General features: G+C 38.0%; 2 protein-coding genes across 2 annotated transcripts in view; both read left to right on the forward strand.

Annotated features, from left to right (window-relative positions):
- kcna1a (potassium voltage-gated channel, shaker-related subfamily, member 1a) lies at positions 1-6,935 on the forward strand. Its single transcript, XM_077210832.1, has 2 exons — positions 1-526; positions 881-6,935. The coding sequence occupies exon 2, from the start codon at positions 1,106-1,108 to the stop codon at positions 2,582-2,584; it is 1,479 nt and encodes a 492-aa protein (XP_077066947.1). The 5' UTR covers positions 1-526; positions 881-1,105; the 3' UTR covers positions 2,585-6,935.
- Positions 147-19,018, forward strand: part of tmem178ba (transmembrane protein 178Ba) — a 22,604-nt gene continuing 3,732 nt past the window's right edge. Inside the window, exons 1-3 of the mRNA XM_077210833.1 lie at positions 147-526; positions 11,766-11,852; positions 12,206-18,599. Of these exons, the coding sequence (XP_077066948.1) occupies positions 18,218-18,599 (382 nt within the window). The 5' untranslated portion in view covers positions 147-526; positions 11,766-11,852; positions 12,206-18,217. The remainder of the gene's footprint in view (positions 527-11,765; positions 11,853-12,205; positions 18,600-19,018) is intronic.

Below are 19,018 nucleotides of genomic sequence, written 5' to 3' on the forward strand. Positions count from 1 at the left end.
ATACACCCCTGTCAGTGTGTCCAGATAAAACAGACCGCTCGTCATCTTGTCTACTCGTAAGAGGGAAATTCTGCTGATGCAGTAATGTCTGGAAATGGTATGGTTCGCTTTTGCCCCCTTAATGTATCTCCCGCCTGAGCTGAGCTGCAGCATTACAATTTCTCATGCAGTATAAGCCATTTACACCAAGGTGCCGCCGCACGAGCATGAGCGGAGGGAAGACGTTGCGGCATTTATGTTTTCTTTTAGCTTTTTCCCCCCGCTTCTTGTATTTTATCCCTCGTTTAAATTGAATGTGAAGCTTTGTAATACATCTCAAAGCCATATTTCCGTCATTATAGCGTCGTGTGCGAATGTCGTGAATCATTTCATTTCATTATGGATGTGAAATTTATGGACGAACATTTTGAAAGTGAGAAGATGTGAAGAAGCTTTTTTACAAGGGCATTTTCTACAACAAAAGGGAATCGATGTTGCATTACTGACAGGAGACTGCCGGCAGAAGACGCATTCCTTCAGTAGCGAGGTGAGCATAATAACTGCATGTATCAGCCTGAAGTGAAAGTCATTTTCATGTTTTCCTATCAATTTATGTACTCAAACTTACATCTAAGCTATTCAATAATATGTTTCCCTATATATATATATATATATTTAGTGAGAAGTAGCATGTATGTGGTGATGGAGCAAAAGTGACAGTGTCCTGTCACATCTTTTCAATAACCTAAATTAGCATAATGATTCCGAATTGTGCCCTTAAGGCTGTGCACTTCTGTGATATACATACAATAACAAGTAAATAAATAAATAAGTAGTGTGAACTTGCTGAGCTAGCAAATATCGCCGCTGTTCGATCCATTTTTCTCTAACTCGGTGACAGAGGCAGCCGTAGTGGATGCAGCGGAAGGGGAGCGATGGTCGAATCAGTGACAACCGCAGTGGGGCCACACTGAGGAAAGATCAAGTCATACCATATACCCGGGGATCGAGATAGATTTAAGGGTCTGGAATCGAAGCAAAGTAAGGAAAGCAACGCCTTGGGAGGGCAATTGGATGTCTACTCAATTTAATTAACTCCTGCGGAGCTCCAACTTTGACCTGCAGGATGACAGTCGTGGCTGGGGACAACATGGATGAGACCTCTGCCGTGCCGGGACATCCGCAGGACACGTACCCTCCTGACCACGATGATCATGAATGCTGCGAACGGGTGGTCATCAATATAGCGGGGCTGCGCTTCGAGACCCAGCTCAAAACTCTCTCCCAGTTTCCAGAGACTCTCTTAGGTAATCCAAAGAAGCGGATGCGGTATTTTGATCCCTTGAGAAACGAATACTTCTTTGACAGAAATCGTCCGAGCTTTGATGCCATCCTCTACTACTATCAGTCCGGTGGAAGACTGAGAAGGCCGGCAAACGTCCCATTGGATATGTTCTCGGAAGAAATTAAGTTCTATGAACTTGGGGTCGAGGCGATGGAGAAGTTTCGCGAAGATGAGGGCTTCATCCGTGAGGAAGAGCGGCCCTTACCAGAGCGTGAGTTTCAACGGCAAATCTGGCTTCTGTTCGAGCATCCCGAGAGCTCGGGGCCGGCCAGAGGAATTGCTATCGTATCTGTAATGGTCATTTTAATTTCCATTGTCATTTTCTGTTTGGAGACTTTACCTGAACTGAAAGAGGACCCTGCAGGGCGGACACAGACTATAGGCAACACCACCTTCTACTACAAACCAAACATCCTGACCGATCCCTTCTTCATTGTAGAGACCCTCTGTATCATCTGGTTTTCATTTGAATTGATAGTCCGCTTCTTTGCTTGCCCGAGCAAAGCGGCTTTCTTTAAGAATATGATGAACACCATTGACATCGTGGCCATCATCCCCTACTTCATCACGTTGGGCACAGAGTTAGCGGACGAGCCGGACGGAAAGGAGGGAAAAGGCGAGCAGGCAACATCACTGGCCATCCTCAGGGTGATCCGTCTGGTCAGGGTGTTCAGGATCTTTAAACTATCTAGGCACTCCAAAGGCCTTCAGATTTTGGGGCAGACCCTCAAAGCCAGTATGCGAGAGCTTGGATTGCTTATATTCTTCCTCTTCATTGGTGTCATATTGTTCTCCAGTGCTGTGTATTTCGCAGAGGCCGAGGAAAAAGGGTCCTACTTCACCAGCATCCCTGACGCGTTCTGGTGGGCGGTTGTGTCGATGACTACCGTAGGCTATGGGGACATGGTGCCAGTGACTATAGGGGGCAAGATCGTGGGTTCCCTGTGCGCCATCGCTGGTGTGCTGACCATCGCCCTACCCGTGCCTGTCATCGTGTCCAACTTCAACTATTTCTATCATAGAGAAACTGAAGGAGAGGAGCAGGCGCAACTCCTCAATGTAAGCGACCCGAACATCGCCTCTGATTCCAACTCCAGTCGTCGCAGCTCCTCGACCGTCAGCAAATCCGAGTACATGGAGATAGACGGAGACATAAACAACAGCATCGACAACTTCAGAGATGCCAACCTCAGAACTGGCAACTGCACTACCGCTAATCAGAACTGTGTGAACAAAAGTAAGCTGCTAACCGATGTCTAGAGACACAGTGGAAAACTCAGTCAAGTACTGACTGGTCACATATGAATGCTTACTTTACCTCCTCTCGTGAGCCCTTGCAATGCGAATATCTTTACAATGCAGATGAAAGAAAAATACTACACCAAAACATATGGAACATAACTGCAGCAAATGAGGCTGATGATTCAGTATATACTTAGTCTAATACATTTCCAAAGAGGATGATTCAGAAAAAAGCCTCCACGAGCACCTAGCTAACGTCCACAGGCACTGAAGGACTCTCGACGATGGGATTACTAAAAAATCACGCATGGACTGCAGACTACATTTCAGCAAGCTGCACACTGCATCCGGGAAAGTGCATAAAAGACCAAGTGCAGTGTGCGGTGGACGCCTCGTCCTTAGGTGGTCTTCCCCAACTGACCAGCAAAGCACCTTAAAATGAACAAGTCTTATCTTCTGCTGGGATGCTACGGAGGCCAAGGTCATCGCCTCATGGACATCCGCATTGCTGCTATTTTCCAGCAGATGCTGTAATTTAGATATCACCAAGTGATTAAATGCCATGCCCTTTAGATATAAGACAGCACAATGCCGAAAGAGGAGCCTCATAGTTAGCATGTTTAGATTATCCTCGTTTTGATATTGGCATGCGTCGGACATTACCTCATGACGATAGGACACCTGTTCCTGTTTTGCTTTTCTTTTGCATTCGGTTCCATCAGCTCCCCCTCTCCATCAACCTCCTTATTTGTCGCCATGAAAAGTGCACTAGTGTGTCATGATTTGAGATGCTTATCATTTAGATGTATTTAAAGACTGAATGTTTAACCTTACGGGAAACAGAATCTTAATGATATCATAGCATGTCAAAAGAACCTGCATTATGGCCTACTCAACTAAGGTACTGTGTATCCTAGTATATTTAATGCATGACATCGGTATAACAGCTTGTTGCAATTGAGATACCTCATAAGGGTGTCGTTGTTACAATCAGGGAAAATAGGGACGTCGATTCCTTGACATTTTCTGAAATGTGACAAAATATATATGCAAGCCCCAACGCTGGGATGCAAACTTTTCAATCTAAAAAGTAGTCAAAGACAGAAAAAGAACTATCAAGATAATATCAAATGCATATACTCATAATAAGCGCACATGTTAAAAAAAATGAATATAACTTAAATAGTGCAGTGCATGGGCATTCTCTCTCTCTCTCTTTGAGAAAAAAAAGAAAACTATGGGCAATTATACTTCACGCTTCCATTTTGCGATCAAATTTAGGATTTATGAAATCAAAAATCGCTTAATTTATCTTAGCAGGATGCAAAAGAGAACGTGGCAGAATTATTCATATTAGTTGCTAGTGCCTTTGACCCTCTCAGCAACCGGACAGGTGAAAGTGCCTCAGAGTAACTGGAGTTTTGGGCAGGGCAAGGGAACAATATCTGCTCTAGAAGTGTCATAATGTATGTTGAGGCTGGTCATTACAGTGTATTCGGAGTGCTTTTCATTTTTGTTGTTGTTTTGCCGAACGTGACACATGGTTGTCAGGCACAAACTCAAACATTTTCTGTGTTTTCATATGACAGCTGAGCTTGAGTATGAAATCAGACACATGACTTTCACATGACGGGACCTTTTAGAGATTTTTCGATCTGCCTTTCGTTGTGGTTTTGATTTTGTTGTGCCATAATAAAGAGTCTACCTCAGTGAGGTCGCCGCACAGCTCACTGCAGAGCAGAACATGAGATACATAAGAGCCTGTGAAGTGTGATGATACGTCAGAAATAATACACTTAGTGTGCCCTAGAATTAGCCTTTTTTCAAGCACTTACAACAAACGCAACAATGCGACCGTCCCTGACCCCTTGTATCTGTAACGCTCCATTGCTAAGCACAATCAACATTCACTTTGGTTTCTGTTTTGCGATTTAGTCCTTTTTTAAAAGAGAGATCTGGGAAGAGACCACAGCACAGGTTTTCCTATCCACAGGGTACAAAGTAGATTTTAACGTTTGCAAAATAATTTTAAAGTATGTCCTCAAAAAGACATGTCTACGTAATGTTAAAAAGTCATGTTTGGCCCATTAGTATAGCAACCTCAAATCAAGACGGTATATTAAGCCTGCACCCGTCCATATGCACACAGGTACAAATTTGAATGCAGACTTAATTGATTTATGGAGTGTATTGATGACTTAAACTTTAATGTGAAATCTTGTGTTCATGCTAATGAGGGCTATTTCAGTGTATAGAGCTAAATGCGAAATATTCAAGTTTTTCATTTTCCTTGATAATTAAAAAGCGCTTTAAAATGGCCATGATTAAATTAGTCTTTTTGGGTGTAATTTCATTTGACGAACACAAGCAAGTCTGCTAGAGCAGCTGGTAAACAAGTTGCCTGATCATGTGACCTTTATTGATCCTTGAGGTGTGATTGTAATCAAAGGCAGACAGCAGTATTTTACCATTGGGCAGTTTCCTATAACACTAACATGGGTTTAGTCGCCTCTGCTGTAGCTCTGTGCCAGAAAGAAGTTTTCAGGGCTTTATTTATGTGTATTTTGTTTAGAATTCATAACATTGCTTCAGCGGAAACAAAAATGGGCTTAGCAAACGTAAAATCACGGTGTTATCTAGAATTAACAGGCTTCCAATCATGCAACATATTTTGTCACAACAATTTCCTTTTAATATGGTAAATGAAACATGATGAGATGAGTAAGAACTGTTTCTACTGGGCATGTGAGTGGTGATCAAACCCTATGGTGCTATGCATAATCCTATATTTAATAACTACACCATATATCATAGCAATAGGGATTAAGTGTATTACAGGACTGTCCAGAATGCTTATTTTGATATTTACCAAGGGCTGTGGCAAACAAACTTTTGATAAGAATAGAGATGAAAACCTATTATAATGCAAGAGGACAAACAATTTCCACCAATGATCATTTTTCATGTACTTTATGTTGAGAGACTATAACAAAAAATAAGAAATGTTCCTTTAAGTGGAAGTGTTGCTTCTTCTTCTCTATTGAAGCAAATGATGTTAGTACTGTGGTACTAAGAAGTTTATTTTGCATCTGATATAAGGTTTGAGGACCGTTTATGAGCAAAATTTTAAAAGAATTATGGCTTAGGAGGAAGGTCTTTTATCAGTTGGGTCTGTTAAGGTGTAAACCCATAGCATACTACATGTTTTAGTTTATTTCTTTTGATTTGGTTGTTTTGCATTGCTCAGAATTTCCTAACAACAAGCTGAAACCTTATTTCAAGAAGGGATAAAAGGTAAAATACACTGCAGTGGAATAAAAAAAACGAATAACTGACTGACGTGCCATCATAACTAATACTAAGTTAACCGATGTGAAAGCTAGTTGTTGAAAAATGAGGATCCCTAGGTTGTGGCCTTTAGGAGGATGTCAGACATACTTATTTTCTTCACCTGCGTGGCCTCGTCTAGCTATATTACCATGTTACGTCCATGTGGCACTATAGTTAACTGTACTATAACAAACCCATGCCCTTGATAAAACTACAGTAGACTCACAAACCATGAGTCCATAAGACAAGCCATTACAAATATATAGGAAGATTATAGCTTGTATTATCAATATCATGAAATTAAAAAAATGGCATTAGCATTGAAAATGTACTGTACATTGTACTTTTTTTGTAATAACCTTAACTCCATACCGCCATACCAAACCAAAACTCAACAGCAACCTAGCAATTGCAAAAATCTGCATGGTGTATGGAAGACTGCATGAGCTTAGCCTTTCAAAACTGAGGATCAACTATATTCTGGTTGCATCATTTTTTTAAGCCCTTGCTGTCATTTGTTCCTAAAGCCATCTTCATTATTTATACGCCGATGTTATTTTTGTTCCCTTTCGTTTGGGAAAAGTTCTTTAATCTGTCAAACTGATCAGATTTCCGTGTTCTGTTTATTTATTTATTTATTTTGGCTTCATTTGAGAATTTGCCGTTTGCTTTCAGGATGCTGAATGATACAAGTCATGGAATGATGCATTTGACAAAACATTCAATTCCGCCAAAAAAAACAAACTAGAGTCCATACAGTCATTACTGACCATCTCAGCTACATGTTTATGTTAGACAGATGATGACTCCATGTTAATGGTTGTTCCATGTACATCTGGTCAAACTGTTCATGTCGTCTTTTACATGTTTCTGTACGTTGTTTTAAATTATTTTTTAATCTTTGTTATGCTAAATTATTTTTTAATGTTGTCGTACATTGACAAAGGCATGGTCTGTGATCTATGCAAGGGTTCTTTTGTTTCTTATGTCAAATATGATTTAATCATACATACAAATCAATAAATTTTTAATTATCAGCTGTCAGGTGTATGATACTGGTTTTTGGAGGCAGTGGCTGTGGTATATTTTGTAAATGCTATAGCTTTGATAACACAAGTAAATGACACTTTTCATGAGTGCCCAACAATTTTGTGTCCTTTTACTTTTTTTTGAAATTTAATTTAATTTGTTTGTTGCAAGCATTAGATGCAACAAAATGTTTTGTTGTTACTAGACATGTTTGATAAAATAACATGAAATGGAAAAGTAGCATATTAAATGCCTGTATCCCCCATAAAATGGGATAAATATCATAATTTTAACATAATCTGTTAGAAATGATATTCAGTGCTTAGCAGTAAAAACTTTTATCAGTTAAGTCTGTAAAGGTGTATTTCCATAATGTTTTTTACCATTTATTTTTATTTGGTTGTTTTTCTATTTTTTTATATCTTGCATAGATTTTTTATTTATATGTAATATCTTAATTGTACCATAATCTGTTGAAATGATATTCAATGCTTAGCAGTAAAATATATTTTTTTAAATTATGAAACCATTTTAATGACCAAAACGTAGTTTATTCACGAATAACAGATATTTTATGACCAACCCTGTTGCTGCATGATTTTCTACATTAATATTACATAAAAACTGTGATATGCAGGAAGTGACATCATTCAAACACTTTCTACAGCATGACGGATGACAATTAAATAGTATTATTTTAGGGGTTTCTTTTCAGTTGACGGCATTTACCAAGATCAAACAATTAACTATGTAGCCCAAATTATTGTACGATTTTTTAAAATTGTTTTATGCTTATTAAATAACACAAATAAGGGTTTTAAAGGATTATTTCACCCAAAAATTTACTCATTACCTCATGTCGTTCCAAACCCACAAGACTTTCGTTCATCTTTGGAAAACAAATGAAGATCTTTTTATTTTTCCCTCCACTGACAGCTTTAAAAAGTTCATAAAGAGATCATAAAACAAATCGATATGAATAGAGCAGTTTACACAATCGCTTTATATGGTTAATAGATTGAATTTAGGCTTTTATTCACATATAAACATTGATCAGTGAACTCAAACAGAACCTCATTGGCTATCGCACGTCAAGCAAGCATGCTTGAGTGTCTGTTTACCACAACTGATGTGTGAGTTGATGAATATTGATGATTTATTTCATTGTCCAATTGATGAAAAAGAAGACCCTGTTTGTAGAAATTGACAACTATTCAGTCATGATGAAGGACATATGATGAATATTATGCAGTGCAGTGCTGAACACTTTGTCCTTAATTCAAACTTATCAAAAACATCCTCAAGCAAGGTGACAAAAAAAGTGATCATAATTATAATGAGGACGGTCTATTGAGCTTTCTGTGTGGTTATGTGTGTTGTAACAGAAAGCCCCTAGTCATCCAGCTCACACTGAACAGACATGGCAACAAAAGGATGTGAACGGGCAGTTTACATCATCAACAAGATGTCTATCTCCTGCTTTTAATCCACCTACTGCCTGCTTTCCTTTATACACACGCACATCAGGCACATTTGGTTTCCCTTGAGAGTAGAAAGCATGATATTGGAGTGTCTTGTGCCTGGAGGACCCTTGCTCTCTCCTCCTCTGCATTGCCCTCTGGAGCTGCAGTTCTCTGCAGGCTGGAGCTGGGGTGGGGTGAGCTGGCGTCAGGCCCAGTGCAGTTCCTCCGTCCTGGCCTGTCCTGACCGACCACATGCGTGCCTAGTTCTGAGGATCTGAGACTGATCTCCATGTGTTCCCTGTCATAAAGCAGTTTTATCTTGTGATGTTAAAATCGTTCACATGGATCCTCCAGCTGTGCCACGATGGAGCTGGAAAACTCCACCTCGCAATTAACAGCAGCTCCAGTCTGGGTAATCTCTGCCGTCTGCTGCGCTGATTGAGGATTGCTCAGATTTCTCAGTCACAAAAACAGACCGCCCTAATGGAAGCCCCGACATATAGGCTATCTGAGGTCAGACAAGGCTATTGGCTTGAGTGCAAAGTCAGTGTTTTTGGATCATTTAGGGCATAAATACTTTGGCGCAACTTTCTAGCAGAGTATTAAAGCAGTGCATTTTTTATATTTTTTTTAGAAAGCATATACTTTCAAATGAAAATTGTATACTAAATAAATACAAATGTAAAATAGTAAAATAAAATATATACAAATGTATATATATATATATATATATTAATATATAAAATATATTTTTATTAATAAATATAATATTTAATAATAAAAATGAGTAATATAAATATATATTAAATATACCCATTATAAACATATATACACACACAATACATTATACAATGCTAAAAATCCATCGATTTTTATTCTCTAAATAAAATTATATATATATACAATAAAATGAATATAGAAAAAAATATTATATTATATAACATTAAATTAAATTATATTTTATTATATGATTTTATATAAATTATTTTATTTTATAAAACAAAATACAGTTAAATAAAAGAGACAGCTATAATGAAGTTAGATTTTACCAAAAAGTTTTAAGTGTGTTTACAGGTCAAGAGTATTTTTCATGACAGGTGGGTTGTCACTTTTCTGTGTGCACAAGCTGCACATGTTGTGTTTTATAAATACCTTACCACTTGCTGAAATACTTCTGAAGGGAACACACACACACAAAGAGAGAGAGAGAGAGAGAGAGAGATGTAAATACTCATAAATCAGATGGAAAGTCAGGCTAATGGGACTTTGCATTTCCCTTAGTCAGGCCTCTGGCACGTTCAGTGCTGCTAGTCACTCCCTTTAAATACGGAAACTCTGCGCAACTCAATACAGATGAATCATGCATATCCTGCTGTCATCATGCGAGACTTTTCCTCTATCTGAATGTAACATTAATGTCTTGATGAATGCAAGTCTTTCAGATCTGTTTTGTGTCTTCGGAAAGCTTTGAATGATCTGAAGCACATCACACTGCATCAGTCAGATTGAGTTGGAGATGGCATTGTTCCTGCATGTGTCATGTGTTCTGAATATGATTACCTGATAAAGCGTTCCCTCTCTCTCTCTCTCTCTCTCTCTCTCTCTCTCTCTCTCTCTCTCTCTCTCTCTCTCTCACTGACTGCTCTGCTCTGAAATCAGACGGTCGCATCGGACTGCGTAATGCAGATATTAATGCATGCATCAATCTATACATCCACCCATCCATTCATTCAGTCTGTGCCTTTCCTTTGCCTCACTTTATGGTTTCTTCCTCTTCGCATTATCTCTGTAATGCTGCCGTCAGCCGTGTTTAATAATTAAAGGCATGTCCATCAATTCGTCCATCTTATGTAAACTATGCACAGTGCTCTTTATCAAACCAAGGCCAGTAAAAGTTGATGCGCCGTATGGATAGATACAGTAATAGCCCTGAACATATGTGCGTTGCATAGTTTGGGGATTTGGAATTGAAGAGATAAAGGGAAAAAGAGCACTGTGCTTTGTTTTGTTTTTGTCAGGTAGCATGTTTTTATGCTGTCCATATGCATATCCAGCACTTGTATCAGCACATGTATGTAGTCAGGACTTTAAGAGTGCTTATGTAGTGCATATGCTGCTTGTCTCGGTCTATCAGTCAGTACATCTAGCCTTTTAATAAGTTGCAGTGGCTGAGCATTGGTTGACCTCACTCTTCCCAGAATACAGATCGCTCCTTCCAGCTGTGTCAGCCTGCGGCACTGAGGACGGAGGAGAAAGAGTCATCATCATCCATCACCATATATATACAATCTACAGCTCACACTGGCATTTAAGTTCCATCAGACTCGTTGAAGAGGGTCATCTGTTTGTCAGTAATGTGATCGTGTCAGTGCGCAGAAGTGCTGTGATGTCCTCATTGTTATATGTTTGCTGGTAATGCATATGTTCGCTCCCTTTTAGATTTTAGAGAGCACAATATTGTACAGCGGATGATTAATGTTGGCACTGATGTTTTTACAGTAATGACATTTTTATTGGTGGGAAAAATTCATATAAGCCAACTCTCCAAAATATTTCATTCCATCATAGCTCTTTAAACTATTTTTTTTTTATAAAAACAAAACTAACAAACAAAGGATAAATAAATAATACAAATAGATTACTTAATTTTGCTTTACATTAAAACAAAAATGTTTTGTTCCATTTTTTGTTCCATGTTTTCCATTTTTGTTCCAATTAACATTAATTAACATGAACCAAGAATGGAAAAAAATACTTCTAAAGCATTAATTGTAGTTAACATTGTTAGTTTATGCTAGTTAATGCAACAACTATTAACAAATAGGACCTTATTTGTAATATATATATACAGTATATATTATTTTCATGACATTTATTATTATTTTCTACTTTTATTTCTTTATATCCAAGATCTTAAACCCTGAAAATGTATGTTTAAGGCTTAAATTATTATTATTATTATTTACTTTTATTTTGATATGTCTTAAAGCACTTGGACCACAATAATTGCTGTATTTAGCTACATATTTCATCTGTATTGTTGTTCTTGTTGCTTTATTTATCATTTCTATTTATTTATTACATGGAACGATATTTTGAATAATTAGTAAGAGTTCCAAAAATGGACTAAATCAACATCTATCTTTCTGACATTGCGAATTTCTTGCCAAACATAATGGATTTCTGTGTTATTCTCCAAAAGAATGTTTAAATTGAATTTTAGAAGAATGTCAACATTTTTGACAGAATATACATATAGGCCTACATCTTATGACCATAAATTATATTAATATATTTTTTATATATATTATATCAGAAATAAATACTTATATTTTGAGTTTTGTATTAACCAGTCAGTTTATTTCCTTCACTCTCAGGTTCAGTGTGACTCCTCCTCTCCGGATCACATGATCTACACTCTAAGTTTGTGACATTGTTGGCAGCATGAAAGTCACTCTTCTTAGGTATCACATCATCAACCGCAGCTGATTTTAGACAGTTTACACTTTTCTAACGTCCTTGACTTTGATGTGACAGCAGTTTATGGATATGATCATTTCATCCTCTTTTTTTGCCAAATTTAACTTTTATCTTTATTATTTTTGAAATTATATATATATATATATATATATATACTTATTATTTATTTATTTTTAATCTATTTTTAATAAGAATGATAATAATGAAACTTATAGAATAAAATATAGCTCTTGTTTTGCATTGAAACACATTGGTTGAGTATGTTTCCTTTGATAGAATTTGAAGATAATGACAATGAGCCAAGTGCTCTTTTTTCTTTTTTCCCTTTTTTGCGAAGCATGAAGAGCGAGGAGTTTTGTGCCAGTGCTTCGGAGCTCTCTCTTTCTCTCTCCCACTCTCTCCCTCCATCATTCTCTCAAGAGCAGTCAAGGACAGTCAGGTCAGAAAGGCTCAGCAGCACGAGCAGGCTTCTGCAGTCTTCCATGAAGCAGAGAATTCAGCAGTTTAGAGCGCCTGCGTGAGAGAGTGAGTGAGAAAACTCCTGCAGCAAAGAATATCTCACTCATTGGCATCCAAATCAGTCCTGGCATTAGAATGTGAAATAACTGCAAACAAGCATGAATGTGATGTGACAGTCAAAAGGGTATGTATAAAGAACAAGGAATACAATAAGATTCCTAAGCCTCTTCAATGTCAGCTCAACGGCATCAAGGAGATTCACTGCAGTATGATGCAATATGTCCATGTGTAACAGTAGCAACAAAGTATGCATGCAAAAACCCCATTGATTGCTCTTTAAAAATGATTTGTGTTATTTGCATGCTTCTTTTTGTGTTTTGTAGGTTGCAGCTTTTTGGTTAGTGATGTAGAACTTTTGCCGCCCCTCTCCCTCCCTCCTTCTCTCTCTCCCTCCCCCTCCCTCCTTCTCTCTCTCTCTCTCTCTCTCTCTCACTCTCTCTCTGCTGTGGTGCTGACTCACTGTCACTGGCCCAGAATATGCTGTCTGTCTGCATTAATACCCTGCTCACCTTCCCACCAATAAATGCTGCCTCAGCACGTAAAAGATAGCTGAGAGGAAATGATGGGATTATATCATTCAGTTTATTGTGCATCACTATGGTACATGCGTATTTGCAATGACAGTGACATGTTAGATTATTATGTTAATAAACTGAATGCATATTAATAGAGAAAGGATTATTGTTTATTACAATTATTGTGCAGAAATATAATCATTTTAGGTGGTGGTCTACCTGCTGTCCGGTGGTGGACATCTCACATTCACTCAAGTACAGTAGCCTAGAGGACGTGTTATGATTTCTCACACAGAAGACAGTTGGACGAGACAGCGAGTGTGTCGTTACTGCCATCTACTGGAAACAACAAACTCCTGCCATAAGTAACAGCAAATGTGAAAGATTAAAGGATAAATTCGCTCAAAATGAATAGTCACTATTTGCTCGCTCTCATGATGTTCCAAACCTGTATGACATGGAGTGCTGCAGGGATGAAGTATGTCTGTTGGCCAAAAACCTGGAAATGAGTTAGCATAGCCTGATTCCTGAAGTCAATGGATTTTTTTTGTGTGTAAAATTTCCTGAGATTAGATTTGAAAGATTTTCACGTTTTATTCTACAACATAAAATACATCATTAATGTGATATTTTAATATCTGTTACTAGTCTTGAGAAAGGCAGTTGCTAATAAGTGGCTAAATGGCACTATACAAAGGTGTCGGAGACATTAAACGTCATCACACCGAATTCATCACGAGTTTGTAATCACTCTCTTCATGGTAAATGTTTTTTTATAGGCTATAAATTGAATTTGAATTTGCAGATTGTATTTTGGCTTCAAAATTCACAAAGGAACAAAATAAGAATCTTTATGTGCTATCGGAAATTTCCTACTTCACACTTCTGAAGTCGTGATTACGACCACATCACATTCAAATTTTGACTTGAGAGAGCGTTCATGTCGAATTTTTGAACTATGCCTAGGCTAGAAAACAAGTAGGCCTACCTATTTACGATAATTCCGATAACACGTGAAGATAGCATAATTTTCGGGTTGGCCTACATAAAAATGTCATTAAACTAAAAAATAAATATATTTTAGCGTTTTGCTGTAATAACTGTATGTATTTAGTTTGTGGGGATTTTATTCTGTATGCATAACATTTTAGCGTTTTGCTGTAATAACTGTATGTATTTTATTTTGTAATCTGATACAACCATTATAAAAAACATTAGAAATTCAAGAGCGAACCCATGACGTCACGACAGAACAAATTTTTTGATGAATAATCTGAGCATAATGTTTGCTATTTGTTCAATCGCAGATTTGTGTTATGGATGAACATATTCCTTCTTTTCAAGTAATAAAGTTCAACTTCCAGGATGTGGCTATTTGAGGGGGTTCTACTACCATATTCATAATGTAATCATGTTGTTTTTGTCTAATTTGAGTTGAATAATGCAATTAGTGCCTATCAAATGTGATTGAGTTTCAGCAATTTGGCGGGCGATCCAGCCAATCAGAGATCAGTGGGAGGGTCCATACTCCTGACATCATCAACACTATATAAACCGTCCCCGCATGAGGGAAAAAACAGAGTACTTTTTCTAACCCTAACGCTCTCTGGCTTCCTGTGCGGTATTTATACTGTTTTGTCTAAAGCTTTCAGTATATTACAGGAGGTTGTCCGTGGTTCCGATTCGTGTAAAAAAGCTATAGAGTACTCTGATGCTCGGTCTCACAGGTTTGAGTGTTTTGTGCGCGGACAGTCCTGCTGCCGCGAAGAGTTTAACTCTGTTGCACAGGCTTCAGATCTGTGGGCTTCCAGCACCCCGAGCAGATTAAACTGAGCATGGCGAACTTTTGCGGACCTCTCCAGTGATCTGCAAACAAGCCCGGGCTCAGACACTCGCTGCGTTTCATTGCGGTGTGTACAACAGACTCGTGTAAGTCTCGAATCATGCTTCGTGTTGTGTGTAGTTTGTTTTAACGTTATTTGTCAACGTTTTTTTTAACGAACTGCGTTAAGTTTATTTTTTTCATTGCTAACTTTGTCTGGTGACGGCGCTCTATCTGATCTTAAAATGGGCTGTAATGGGCGGTTACTTTTATTTATTTACCGTTTATGTGGTAAATCTATCAATATTCTTGTTTGAAGAAACTGAAAAGTAAATTGCACTGAATAAAGACCGTTTGAGAAATACGTGTTTTGTACTTCATTTTCAATGTTTAGCTTTTTAACCCTTACGTTAAACGATGTTTTATTTGCAGGCCTGCGTACCTTAAGTTCTTAACGTTAGTAGTTCTTGGTGTGAACAGGCCTTTTAAATTCAATTTGTGGTGTATAACTTGTCTAAACTGTTATTACTTTGTCCACCAATAAGCTAGCAGGTTTATCAAGTAAACAATTGTGTGGTTTTTAAAAGTGACTTTCGACTAACTTGTTTAAAGTTCCCCTCAACAGACAACATGCCACGCCGCTTTGACGCAGTCATTTCTGCAAAAGGATTCCCGACCAAGTATTGAGTGCATAACTGAACATAATTATTTGAAGGTTGACTCTCTTTTTTTGTATTAAAAACACTTTTATTGGTCGAATGAAATATGCAAATTTTTTGAGATAGGAATTTTGGGTTTTCATGAGCTGTATGCCAAAATCATCAGTATTAAAACAATAAAAGACCTGAAATATTTCAGTTGGTGTGCAATGAATCTAAAATATATGAAAGTTTAATTTTTATCATTACATTATGGAAAATAATGAACTTTATCACAATATGCTAATTTTTGAAAAGGACCTGTATACTGGGAGATACAATTCATAAAATTCATTTGAATATGTTTTACTTAAATCTGGATTATATTAAGTGTCAGGAAATACGTTTTTCACTCAATTTTCCACTCCTCTCTGTTTAAGGGATATATGTCATGGGCAAGGCTAGCCCCTTTTTAGGGGTGCTTCAGCACCCCTAAAAAGGAGCTCAGCACCCCAAAAGCTTGGAGTAAGAAATGTTGTTATTCTAAAAAGTTTGTGCGTCTTTGACAAGGTTAAATAATGTCCAAAACATACTTCGTAGTTTGTGGTTTAAAATTTGTGTGTTAAGGATGAAAATGAAAACATCCCTGGCCCCGCTTAGCAAATGGTATCACCCTCTTCTCTTCTTCTACTTCTCTGTACTTGCACCGCTCAGCACGAGTCTGCACGACCGTCATCCAGCGCGAAACACACGCAGAGTGAGATCCAGTTATGTAGTGTTGTGAAATGTGAATCAACTAAGTAGCTCCAAAGCTGTGTCTCACACTTCTTTCCTTTTAACGTTACCTATAGTTGTACCGATTCCGAAACCATATCGGTGAGTACTGGAATCAGTATCCTGAATCACAGTACACCTATAACAAGTGTTTATTTTCGGACTATTTTAGTCCAGCGGGTCGCCGCCGCTGTGGAGTAGGCTAGCACAGGACCTGGGTGACTCGTCCATAGTTATAAACGGAGAGAGAAGTAGCGAACAGTTTAATGTTTTTCTTTTGCTGTATTAATTTATTCATTCCTCACACACAGAGGATTTAACCTGAACCAGGCTTAACTCCCGAACTCCTAGCATTACTCTCTCTCTCTCTCTCTCTGAGAATTTATACCTGAGAATGCTTTGACGCGTTTCCACGACGCATGCCTGAGGGAACGTCTGCCAATTCCACCAACTGCGTTAAACGTAGCCTATAATTTGTATTATTTAAAATTACTTTTCAAATTCCAACGCTTGTAGAAGGTTCATATTGGCAATGCTGATCTGGAAGCCTTGAGTAAATTAACTTATCTAAGAAAATGATTCATAAAACTCATCAGTTGAGCCTATGTTTACTTTCTTCACTGACACAGACGAAAATGAAAGGACTATCAGTCAAAGTTCAGCTTTATGAGGGGAAGAAATACGGCAGGATAAGGAGACTGAGAGAAAAGGAAGATTAAGATGAGAGAGCAGGTATTGACAAATAATCCAATGCACACGGGCATGGTTTTAAAGTTATTTATTATTTTATTATCCATTTTTTTGGCTTTCAAAAGTCTTAAATTGCACATATGTAGGTCAGAGAAATCAATTTTTTTCACATTTAAATGCACATGGGGCTGGGAGGTAATGTGGGCTGATGTGGCTACAATGCCAGGGCTCAATTTTTGGATGTCTGTGTGAACTCTCACAATTAAGCTGGTGTTCTGAAAAAGGTCTCAAAAAAAGAAGAAAAAAATCTGGATTTTGGAGTTAGTTGAACCAATGTTAAAATGATAAAGTAATTTTTCAATAGACATATTTTTTGTTTTTATGTGAAAAGAGGGTGGGTGGTGGCGGTGGGGCTTATTGGGTGCTCAGCACCCCTAAAACTCTGACCCTAGAATCGCCCCTGATATATGTACATATTTATATAGGCTACACCTATTTTATAACCCCCCGACTCTGACCCCTATGAAGGCCATTGTGTAATTCGCCCCTGTTCTTTGATTCTGCTGTGCATCCATTACCAATAAACATTCTTAATTTTGAATGTGACTATGAGTCATTAACCCTTTTATACGTGACTTTAAAGCAGTCTTGAAGTTTATTTTGTTCAGAACTTTTAACTGCTGTTTCTCGAGTGATAACATGAGAAATAAACAAAGGACAAGTAAGCTTTAGTGTCTCACGTGTGTGTGGGTTCATTTATTTATTTTTTACATTTTAGGGGTTAAACACAAGCAGAATTTGAAGTGTGGTAAATCAAACCAACTGCTCAATTTTAAGTGGGTAAAATAATCGAGATTATTAAAGTTACTTTTTTGCAGTGATTTATTTGAACGAATCCAATTTTAAAATCTTTTTCAGATTTTAAATTCCTTTTCAGTCATAACGTTTAAATAATTTTTTGTTATTTTATTTTAAAAATCATTTTCAGTCGTCATTTTTTAATAATTTCCAGTCCCTTTATTTTTAAATTCGTTTTCAGTCGTCATTTTTAACCATTTCCTGTTAATATCTTTTTAATTTCTTTTTCATTCATGATTTTTGCATGATTTTCAGTTCCTCCCTGTGTGATTGTCATGTGTCCCTGCCTGCAGCAGCTCAGAGAGGAAGAGCTCCTCCAATACAGTCTACGAGCAGGCTAGAGGAAATTACAGACTGGAACGGGATTTTTTTGAAATAGTCGACGTATCTAATTAATTTAAAAGGGCATGTTTACAGCAAGCACACCATTTGGCTTTTTTAACACTCAAAGAGATGCTGAAGCAGGATTGACTCGCTGCGTCGGTGAAAGGAGCTGTCCACCATGAGGTGCTGATCGGCGGCCTGGCAGAACGATGGCGACGGGGAAGTGGCTTCTGTACACGGGTCTCTGCCTGTCTCTCGTCGCCTTGTGTTTCTTGACAATCGCAATCTCATCGGATCACTGGTACGAAACGGACGCGAGGAGATACAAGGAACGTTGCCGAACTTTCTCGAACCGCAGGAGCGATCCGGGTTTTATATACATCCCCAACCACAGCCTTCCACTGCGATCCAGCCGAGCGAACCTGGACCGATGGGAAAACCGGCTGCTTCTGACTAGAAACCGGCGTCAGCTGTTCGCGATGAGCGCTGCGGATGAGTGCAGCAGACGCTACAATTCAACCAACATGGGGCTGTGGAGCAAATGCTACAGGGTGGGATTTGACCCAGACATCGAAGAGCTCATTCAGAAAGGTAAAAACATCCAACTGAGTCTTATAGGAATGTGTTGGCTCTGTTGATGCAAAGCAAATGCTACAATAACGAGAGCCTGGAAAATTCCATTTCAAATGCTCAAATTATTGTAGAATCTGCTTTGCAATGTATAAAATAGACTATGCATCAGAGTAAAATGCCAATTCATTATAATCAGTTGCACAGGGCACCGTTGGATATTTTTCTTATTATTGAACATAATGAGCACCTCTGAACATGAATTGTAGTTATACTTTCTGTTCTCTATATGAATTGTAGAGGCTTAGATCAGTGGTCTGCAATCTTGGTATTGTAGTACCTTGGCAATGCACATTTTGAATGTATACCTACCTCATTCAATACACTTGATATATTTCATCAACTCATTAGTAGAGGCTCCAAGAACTGAACATGGTCTG

Source organism: Siphateles boraxobius, unplaced genomic scaffold (genome assembly GCF_051911475.1).
Source record: "Siphateles boraxobius isolate OS27281-9 unplaced genomic scaffold, OSU_SipBor_1 65, whole genome shotgun sequence".
NCBI lineage: Eukaryota > Metazoa > Chordata > Actinopteri > Cypriniformes > Leuciscidae > Siphateles > Siphateles boraxobius.